Here is an 11,160-nt window from a genome sequence, read left to right as displayed (position 1 = left end):
CTTTGAAGAAGGAGAGGTCGGAATGGTGGGACAAGGAGATTGAAAAGCCCCACAGCACTCACCACCGCTTTGAGCCTGCTGAATGACTTTGGTGGCTCAGAACGCGGAAGTAATTGGCAATGACATCATCACATCACCACTAATTACTTCTGGGTCAGCCCACGTCGGCCCAGCTGGGAGTCACACAAGGGTCATGCAGCTCCCCCATCTGCCCAAAATTATGCCCTGTGCTAGGCACCTGTATGTTCCTGTTCCATAACCTGTTATTGTTCCAAGGATGAAATAACCTTTTCATTATGCTTGGAGGCAAATGTGGTTATAACAACTACTGGCATCCACTAATAAAATATAGCTATTTAAAATCCGTAAGATTCTAGACTTATTTGAATTAACCCTGTCTTTGCCCTATTAATTACTTTCAAAGAGGGAAGGTCAAGGTGGTAGATTACTGGGAAGAACAAAGACTTCTACCTTTCTACATATAGTAGACACGGTCTCAATCTGACACGGTCTTAAACAAGTCAACCTTTTAGAGTTGGAAACTAACACAAGAATATAATGTGTGGAAATCAGTCAAGCACTAATACTTATTTTGTTGGACATGTTTTGTTCACGCCCAGATCATGGAGAATTGAACTTAGATTTTATGATACAGTTTTTATAAAACAATAGGTTGGTAACAACACCAATACTTGCTCCATATTTTGCTCCCTATCATTATCAATAGGGGTGATTTCAGCAGAGTGAACATGATGCAGTAGGAGAATAAATGGTACAACTCCCAACTACAAGTAAGGTGTACTACTTCTGAATGCTCTCTCATATTAAAAAAAGTTCTCCCTACAACTAGGAAGCTAGCACATTTATGAAAAGGTACTAGCCCAGCTTTCCACTTGTGCTGATTTTCTATTTGAAGTGAGTTATCCATGTAAGGGGAAATTTAAAACTGTGGTCCCACCTGCAGTTTTAAATGTTGAAATGAGATTGAAATGCAAGATAACCCCACCACCACATACACAATGGGATCAAATAATAGGCAATACGTACATATCAGTGAAGAGATAGGATTGAGGAAAGACTGCAAACAAGGGCACAAGATTAGACTTATGTTGACCCTCAGTCCTATCTTGTGAGTGGGACCTATCATGCATGTTTGATTTTTCAACTGTAAATAGCAGCCATATGGGACAATGGTTCATAATGGGGGGGGGGAGAAGGGGACTGTGCCCCTCCACATTCATGATCCAGATTATGCCCCTCCCCCCAAACTGTTGCTGTTTGCCCTGAGAAAAATGGCTCCCCTTAGCACCAATAACAGTTCCCCTGCCCCAAGCAAACAGCACTCACGAGCAGGCCATGGGATCCGGAGCATGGAAGGGAGTAGGGTTAAAGCCCCCATTCAGCCATGCCCCCCATGCATCTATATAAACTTGATAAATGCATGACCTCTAAATCACCTAGTACTTCTCTTCATAATTTTCCTGGCCTGGACCCTGGCACAAGTCAGGTTCTGGAACTAGACTATGGTGAGCACTGGCTTGTTCCACACCTTAAAGAGCAATGTGTGCTAGAAGCAACACACTGCTAACACAGTCACTCACTTGATAAGGTAGACATCGTACTTCCCAGCTGAGCGGCCAGACTTCCTTTGCTTAAGCTTGCGGGTCCAGCCTTCAGGCAAGGTGGGATCATCATACATGGGACCACGGTCTCGGATGACGGAACGGCGCTGCTTTGGAGATGCAGAATCTTCAGGAGCAGCTGGAGCGGTCCCAGCTCCTTCTGACATCTCTGCCTTGCCTGCCTCAGCTGGTTCTTCAGAAGGCTGTGAGGGCTCATGTTGCTTGTCCTCTTTCCTCTCCTTCTTGACTTTTTTGGTTTTGGGGGACTTGTCTTTTAGACCCTGCAAGTCTTGGTCCTCAGATTTTTCTTCCCTGCAAGGAAAGAGGGGGAAAAAGCCCACCTGAGTGCTAAGCACAAGAACAAAACTTAAATGATTGGGGGAGGGGGAAACTCTTCATCCAACTACAGCCAAATAAAACCAAAACCACACATTCAAAAAGACACACTTGCTAGTGATTCAACAACTAGGAACAAGAAACTTGGGAACCCTCATGTACCATAAGAGGAACAATAGTCTGTTATTGTTTCAACAGAATGAGACAAAGAAGTCCAATTCAGTTTTAAGATTATATATAAGCACTAGATCATTTGGAATAGAGCACTAATATGAGATGCATGAAATATATTTTTTCATCCTCAGAAATGTAGAATGGTATAAGCACTAATCCTACATTATTGCCTCCAAATGTGAGCCTGTAACCTATGAAATGGAAGAGTTCACATAAACAGAAGTATGGCATAGACCAAGGGTGTCAAACATAAGACCCTGGGGCCGGATGTGGCCCCCGGAAACTTTTTATCCGGCCCTCAGGCTCTCAGCTGCTGAGCAGTGCTGAGGTGTTACTGCTGAAACAGCAGCCCACATGAAAATTGAGCTCTCCCATATCTTGAAATATAATCAAGATTTGTGTATTTTCGCTTCTGTCATTTGCAGTTAATGAGAATAAAGTGCCGATTTCTGGCCATAAGCTGTTTAATGACGTCACTTTCCGGTTAATGACGTCACTTCCAGCCCTCAGCAGGCATCCTGAATGCCAACTCCGGCCCTCTGTATGAAACGAGTGACACCCCTGGCATAGACTCTAAAAATAAGTAAGGGAGGGGGATGGGGACCTCTTAATGCTTAGTTCTATACTGTGTGTTTCCATTCTCTCTCTCTCTCTCTCTGGTCCCAAAAAAAGTTTTGTATTTCAGAATACTTCGTATTTTAGTTATTTAGCCATTTAGTTATTTGATTTTTCTCTGTAAACCGCATTGTGAACGTTCAGTTGAAAAGCGGTATATAAATATTGTTAATTAATTAATTAATTTAATTAATTTTGGAATTTGAGATAAGGGATGCCCAACCTGCACTTCAAACGCTTGAAAATTAGGATGGTATAGAAACTGCCCATTTTAAAACAATGGATTTTTACAATGCAATGCAGTGCATTGTGTACTGAGAACATGTGCAATTTTCTAATGATCTCCTAGTGCTGCACAGGGGATGAAGCAACAGGCAGCGGTTCAGGGACATTTTTCCAGGGAATGAACAAAAGGGCTGACACCTGTTTACCAAGAACCTAAGAATCTGCAGGTCTTTCCTCAGTCCTGGCACAACACTGACTCCTAAAATTCTGACCTTACAAATTGAATTTTTTTCTCCTTTTTTGCACATTTGTCAACTAGATAATAGAATGTCCATCTCGGACAGCCATTTTCAACCACTGTACAGTGGCACACTGGTGTGCCACAGGTCTGCAGGTGTGCTGTGAGAGTTTGGGAAAGAGTAATTGTTCGTGGGGCTACTGGGAAATGCAAGCTCCTGCTGTCAATGGGTGTGCCTTGTCAGTTGACAAAAAACTGATGGTGTGCCTTGACAATTTTAGTGCCTTGTCAGTGTGCCATGAGAAAAAGGTTGAAAATCACTGATCTAAGAAAACCAGCCTAAAATACTCTTAGAATAGAAGAAATACAGGCATTATTGACTACTATGGCTACTCACATAGCCAGATCTAAGGTAGAAGTCTCCTACACTCTTTCAGCACACTACCTTACAGATGTCAGAACTTGCCACCATACTTTTCTTCAAAAGGAAGAGGTCACAGCCCTGAAGACCAGAGGCAATCAGAAGGAAGTGCCTAAATTCTCCAAACTATAATTTCTGTTACAGAAATTCAAACTGTAAAAAAAGTTTAAGAAACAGCATTTGGCAGCTTGCATTTTTGATTTATCCAAGGGCAGTGCAGGAATCATACCCTACATGATTGCAGAGAAGAGATGTTACTCGTTCACAAACTGAAAAGAGAAGTGTGCTTTTGACGGAACGAGATATTTCAAAATGGCAGTGGTGGTACGTGAAAGAGCTCCACGTCTAGCAAACAGAAAGAAGACACTACAAAATTTTATACATGAAGATCAGTGTGGTTTTCTGCCAAAAAGACACTTGGGTGATAATGTTAGAATAGTATTAAATCTGTTGGAGTATTATGACAAAAGGAGAGAGAAACAAATAGCTTTGATTTTTTTATATTTGGAGAAAGCATTTGACAATCTGGACTGAACTTTTCTGATTAAGGTTTTAGAAGAGATGAACTTTGGAGAGAACTTTCTTAATGGATAAAATCAATTTATACATCACAAACTGCAGGTGGTCGTGAATGGAGAATTGTCAAAGGCCTTTGAGATCCAAAAGGCAACACAACAAGGATGTCCTATCACCACTGTTATTTATACTTGTCCTGGAAGTTTTGTGTGATAGAAGAATGGTGGATGAAAGTTATAGACTTTGCAGAAATTGATAAACTGACAACCTTGCTTAATGAGAAATCAACAGAAAATTTTATGAAGAGCTGGAAACCAATTATTGACTTTCTGCATGAATGAGAGAATGATGAGTTAATGAGCTGTGGATTTGAAGATTAAAATGAAAGGGATAGAAAATATTATTCCAGATTATACAGTTTGAAAAGGGCTGTTGGAGATATAATGCATATATGGGTGGAAATTTAGCTTATTAAGATATAAAGGTATAAGTAATTAGAATATTCAACTTCGCCCATGCTACACTTTTTAAAATCTGTACTTTTTACGTATTTTCTAATGTTGCTTGTTTTTCTTTTCATTCTATTGTGTATTCTCTTTTTCTTCTCTTTCTTTTATTATAATAAAGATATAATAGATTAAAAAAAAAGCTCCACATCTTTGGCAATGTATTTTCACTAGTGTTGGAGTAAAAGAAGTAAAAAGTCCAGGGAATTATAGGCAACCTCCTGAGAAATACTTCAGATAAATAAAACTGGCATTATCAACATTATAAGGCAGGAGGAGAGAAGGAATGGATGCACTAAATATACTACCATACACTTGTACTGTGTATAAGGAGTACTTTCTTATACTTATAAGTACACTTTCTACAGATGGGGGAACTGAAGCACCCCCATACTAACAATACTAAACATTTCCTACAGCAAACAAGAAAATGCATTTTATTATTTTGAGTCACTTTCTATTGCAATCTACAGAAAACTCAGGCTACAAATTTTTAAAAGCCAACCAAACATCATGGAAAGTTGTAGGTTTCAAGTCAACAGTTCTTTGCTAATTTAGAACCACTCAGTTTTTTTGAAATAGTTTTCAGCAAGCAAAGCTTTCTTTGCAGTTTATCATCATCATCTGTATTTATATATAGTTTCTCAACAAAAAGTTTACAAAGCAGTTTATAGAGAAAAATCAAACAAATATCTAATGGTTTCCTCTCCCAAAAGGGCTCACAATCTAAAAAGATGCAGAAGAACTCCAGCAAACAGCCACTAGAAAAGACATTGCTGGGGTGAAGAGGGACGGTTACCGTACTCTCCCCCTGCTGAATATAAGAGGAACACCACTTGAAAAAGTGTCTCTTGCCCAGTTAGCAGGGGATAGTACTGTACTTGTACTTGTAAGTACTGTACTTGTAGTTTATAAGACTTGTGTAGCACAATCCTATCTTGCTCCAGAACAGGCAGGCCAGGAGGCCTGCACTGTATCCAGCGCAACAGAGGCCCCAAGAACAAGTGACCTGCGCCAGCCCAAGGAGCGCTTCCTTATTTATTTACTTCAGCCTTAGCCTGCTTTTCCTAGAGATCAAAGTGGTTTACAAAAAATGGATGAGAACTTTCTTTTTTAAATCATAAAGATGTCAATAATAAATAGTAAAACATTAAAACCGTAAACAGAGTCAGAAAGGCCTTGTTAAATAACATTTTTAGCTTCTTCCTAAATACCAGAAACATGAAAGCTGTATGGGTCCCTCCACAAAGGGAGTTCCACAACAGTGGGGAAGAAGGTCTTGACTTTTGTGCTCACCAACTGGACCTCAATGGCAGGCTGTCTGATGCAGATGTCATAACAAGCAATTAGGATACAAAACTACAGCCTTGCTAAGAACTTACTAATAAATCTACGAAAGCAGTAAAAAAAATCGGCTTTTTATTGGCTAGATCAGTGTTTCTAAACCATTGGGTTGGGACCCACTAGGTGGGTCGTGAGCTAATTTCAGGTAGGTCCACATTCATTTCAATATTTTATTTTTAATATGTTAGATTTGATGCTACCATGGTATATGATTGAATTTGGGGAAATATTTCAGATCTGTACTTTTAACAGGCACTTATAGATATGCTTTTAACAATGATAGTCAATGGGGCTTATTCCTGGGTAAGTGTGAATAGGATTGTTAAAAATTTTCCTGCTTGATGATGTCGCTTCCTGTCATGACATTACTTCTGGTTGGTCCCGACAGATTCACATTCTAAAAAGTGGGTGCTAAAAGTGTGAGAACCACTGGGCTTAGATGAAAACCATCCAGCAGTTTTCACTAATAAGTCACATTATGTGCTAAAACAGCATTTTCCAAACTGTGGGATGGGACCCACCATTGGATCACAAGCCGACTTCTGGTGTGTCACAAAAATGTTTTGAAACCTTTAAAAAAATCTTGCAAGCACCTTTGTCCAGTTTACAAGAAAAAATCATTAGCTGGTCTGAAGTAATCTTCATACCCTCAAATTAAAATTTCACATTTTCTGATTTTGGTGTGCTGTAGATCATGTGTGAACCCGATTTAAGCCTTTTGTCTGGCCTGAAAGTTCCTAACAGCACATACTGTTCTCTAGTTCAGCCTTCTGAATGCTTTGGAATGACTGTAAATTTTTTGGGGGGGACAGTTCTATTTCAAAGGAGAGTCCAGCAAAGGTCTATATACACATACTTGATGTAAGAGCTCTAGCAGGCTCAGGAGTACGCTGAGTATTATTAATTTATTATTTTTTAATAATAAAATATTATTTATTTCTATATCTTTCTTTTTTGTCTAATGCAGAGGTTCTCAGATGTTTAGCATTGGGCCCCACATTTTTAGAATGAGAATCTGTCAGCAGTGGCGTCACTAGGGTTCGCGACACCCAGTGCAGGATGCCAGCATGCGCCCCCCATGCAGTGGGCGGGGCAACACCCCAGGTGGTGGGTGTGGTGATGTAACATCACTCCGCCCCCACTGGTTTTTTGCCTGTACCTTTTGATAGAACACATTCTGCATGAAATTACACATTGATTGATATATAACATGATGGTATTATTCCTCCAAACTGATTTTAGTGATTTTGGTCACTAGTGGTGTCACATTCACACACTCCCCCCCCCCCCCGGGTGTCACTAACACCTTATTGCAGCACTCAAACTTTTAGCACTAGGACCCACTTTTTAGAATGACAATCTGTCCAAGACCCACCAGAAGTGATGTCACGGTGGAAGTGACATCATCAGGCAAATTAAAATAAACAAGTATAAATAACACAGGCCTACAAAATTGAGGGTCAGAAAAGTTTTTCCCAAACTTTATGGTGATTTGATATGAATTTGGGGTGCTGATTCCAAAAATGACATCTGTTTTGCCCTATCACATCTAGTTTTGGAGATATAGTATAGTATATATAGTATAGCCTCATTAGTGAATGGTTCAAGCAGCTTCCTCATGAGGAAGCCATTCACTAAAGAGGCTATGCTGTGTCTCCAAAACTAGACGTGATAGGGCAAAATGGATGCCATTTTTTGAATCGGCACCCCAAATATACCCAGGAATTGGTGTAACGTTTAAGGAAGCAAAATGTGTGTTGGCCAGTGTAATTAAAGTAAAACAAATAATTAAATAAGCAGAAGCCAGCCCTGTTCGACCAAGTGAATTTCCTCTGTAGCCTGCCTGCTATAACACTCCCCCCTCCAAAATCAGTAAGGTTTTCAGCCCTACACAGTGCCCAGTTCAATTTAATAACTACTGTTTAAACCAGATCACTGTCAAGATCCACCTGGCTTTGCAAGTCTCGAAAAAGTTCACCTTATCAGCTGAAGCTTGTTTTGATCCCTTTTAGTGGGGGGGGGGGGAGCTGCCTTCTGGAGCATTTGTTGAGCTCCAGTTGCATCAGTTCAGGACCATTTTGGTGGTTTCACATTCCCCTTTGCCTGGCCTCACCACCAGCCAAGGCACATTTGCTTACTCACAATAAATGAGTGAGGCTTAGTTTTGCTTTCCATAGGACTCAATACATTCGTCTGCTTGGAGGGAGGGACTTCCTTCTCAGGTGTTTTTGGGGGCTGCATTCATTGGATCAGGACCATTCTGGTGCCGTAGGATTCCTCTCAGCCTGCCCTTTCCAAAGGACTAATGCAAGTTCACCTACTTGCACGTCAACAAGTGATACGGCTCAGTTTCACTTTCCATAGGGTTCCATGCATTTTTGTTCTAAGTCCGGCGCACTGCCGGAGAGGCAGCTTCTCGCTGCCCCTCCAGGAGCGATCCTGGGCACCCCTCCTCTATCGGGAGGAGGTTTTTTTTCTTAAAGGGACAGAAGCCAGTGGAGCTGCCGGCTTCTCTCCCTTTAAAGAAAAAAGGCAAATGGACGACAGAGGAGGTGAGGCTCACGGAGGCGCCCCCAGAGGGTTAGCACCTGGGGAATTTGCCCCACTTGCCCCCCTCCAGGTACACCACTGTCTTCTCCACAAGTGTCCTGTCTGGAACAGACTTGTATTTTCGTGGAAATTGCCCACCGAACCCCTAGACAGCATCACCTATTGTTTTCTCCACCCACAGAGAATTTCTCATATGCACTCCAACCCAGTCTTGTGTAGGTTGTGCCCAGGTGAAGAAACCTCTACATTACACTCTGGCAATGTATTGCATCCAAGTTGTTGGTTTTTAAAACAGCAGTGTAACAAACTACAACATTAAAATTTGATTGATACACAACAGTTAAAACACTAAACTTGCCAAGAACATTTGGAAAATTAATACAAACTTATTAGTACAAATGTAAAAAGGAATACAGTATATAATTTATAAAGTAGCAATAGCTTTATAAATCATTTAGTAGAGTTGAAATTCTAGTGGGATATACAGTTGCTCTAAACCCTTGTGGGATCAAATGCAGTTTCCTCATTAGCATTTTGCAAAAAGTTTGCCTCGAAGAAACAACCCAACTATGGTACATATTAAAAAATGGACTGTTAAATAGTGAGTTTGAGGAGGATCAAGTGGTTAAGTCAAGCTTCCAGAAAACCCACATAATTTTTTTTTCTTGCTTGAAGCATCATTGGAAAAAACAATTATTGTTATTAATATACTGCTTTTCTACCAAAAGTTGTGCACACAGTAGTTTTACATAGAAAAATAAATGGTTCAATGTCCTCAAGGGGCTCACATTTTAATTGAACTCTTAACTCAGTGCAACCATTTATTCCTCTTTCATTCCACTTTCAGTAAATCAGGGGAAGCTATAATGATGTGGGGAAATTTTAACAATGTTCGACATGCTAAGAGGACCTGCCTTTGTGAAGTAACCAGTTGAAGTTCAACCATTCTTTTTTACATTGTTGCCTACATAACATTTCTAGAAGGGAGTTTTTAGGCCCTTTCCTTGACTTGATGCAGGATTTCATAACTTTTTGTTTCGTTTTAAATTTAGATGACAGGGAGAAACACATTACTCTTAAAGGTGCACAAGCCACTAAGATTATGTAGTCTTCACAATGCTGAAATGCAAAGCCAGCAAATGGGATGGATTCAGCAACAGCCAGATTATTTGCATTCTGTTATATGTTTAATTTTACCAGTTGTGTTTGTTATACTGTAATGGATTTGGTCATACAACAAAACTTGTCAAGGCAACATTTATATGTAATTTGGACACCTGAAGTCTTGAATCTATAGTTTAGACCAGGGTTTCTCAAACTGTGGGTTAGTTGCGAAGCTGCAACTGACAAAATGATAGGAGATGAGCAAAATGCATTGAACCCTATGAAAGTGAAGCAATATTACACATTATCTAATGAGTAGAAAAATGTGCCTTGATCCAATGCAAAGGGCAGGCTGAGAGGAATCCAACGCCACCAGAATGGTCCCAATCCGATGAACGCAGCCCCCACCCAAAAAGAAAGTGCATCCCTCCAAGCTGACGAATGCACTGAGTCCTATGGAACGTGAAACTTAGACTGCAATCCTATCCTCACTTTTCTGGAAGTAAGTCCCATTGAACACAATAGAACTTACTTCTGAGTAGATCTGCTTAGGATTGTGCCTGAAGCCACACAGTCATGTTTATTCATGAGTAAGCAAATGTGCCTTGAGTGGTGTGGAAGGGAAATGCAAGGATACCAGAATGGTCCTGATCCTATTCAGGTGGAGTTCAGCATGTTCTCCAGAAGGCAGCCGCCACCGCCACCCCCCCACCATAGTACAGTAAAAAGAGGCTTGAGCTGGTAAGACAACTTTTTTTGGTCTTGTAAATCTAGGTGGGTCCTGATGGTGTGTAATTTTAAAAAGTGAGTTCCAGTGCTAATAAGCTTGAAACCATTGCTTGATTGGGTCACGAGCCAATTTCGGGTGAGTTCACATTCATTTCAATATTTTTTTAAAAATATTTTAGACTTGATGCTACCATGATATGTGACTGCATTTGGGGAAATGTTACAGACCTGTACTTTTTAACAGGCTACTATGTATATTCTTTTAACAATAATAGTAAATGGAACTTACTCCTGGGTAAGTGTGGGTAAGATTGCATCCTAGGATTGTTAAAAATTTTCCTGCTTGATGATGTCACTTCCGGTCAAGACATCACTTCTGGTGAGTCCTGACAGATTCTCATTCTAAAAAGTGGGTCCCGGTGCTCAATGTGTGAGAATCAATGCTCTAGGGTTTTTAATGCTTTTTAGAGGGAAGTTCAGGATCTCAATCCAGCCCAAATAAAAAAAAAGGTGTATGTATGTATTTCCTGCCTCTCTATCCCACCAAGGGATATCCCTTTCTATTCCACTCAAGGTGGCATACAAATAAAACAATACTAAAAACATTGATATAAACAATATATAAGATATTTAAAAACAATAAAACACAATAAAACTTGGATCCTGATTAAAATACATTCATAAAAAAGCGCCATGCCCCCAGGTCAGCATAAAAAGGCTTCCCTGAATAAAAAGGTCTTAAGACCCCACTGAAAAGACTCCAAAGAGGTAGCCATTCTC

General features: G+C 40.2%; 1 protein-coding gene across 1 annotated transcript in view; it reads right to left on the bottom strand.

The window, feature by feature from the left end:
* The window catches only part of MECP2 (methyl-CpG binding protein 2), a 77,237-nt gene that overhangs the window by 11,522 nt on the left and 54,555 nt on the right, over nucleotides 1-11,160 (bottom strand). Inside the window, exon 2 of the mRNA XM_066614414.1 lies at nucleotides 1,602-1,934. Within this exon, the coding sequence (XP_066470511.1) occupies nucleotides 1,602-1,934 (333 nt within the window). The remainder of the gene's footprint in view (nucleotides 1-1,601; nucleotides 1,935-11,160) is intronic.

Source organism: Tiliqua scincoides, chromosome 2 (assembly GCF_035046505.1).
Source record: "Tiliqua scincoides isolate rTilSci1 chromosome 2, rTilSci1.hap2, whole genome shotgun sequence".
In the NCBI taxonomy this organism is placed as follows: Eukaryota; Metazoa; Chordata; class Lepidosauria; order Squamata; family Scincidae; genus Tiliqua; species Tiliqua scincoides.
This window is presented reverse-complemented; position numbering and strand designations above follow the sequence as displayed.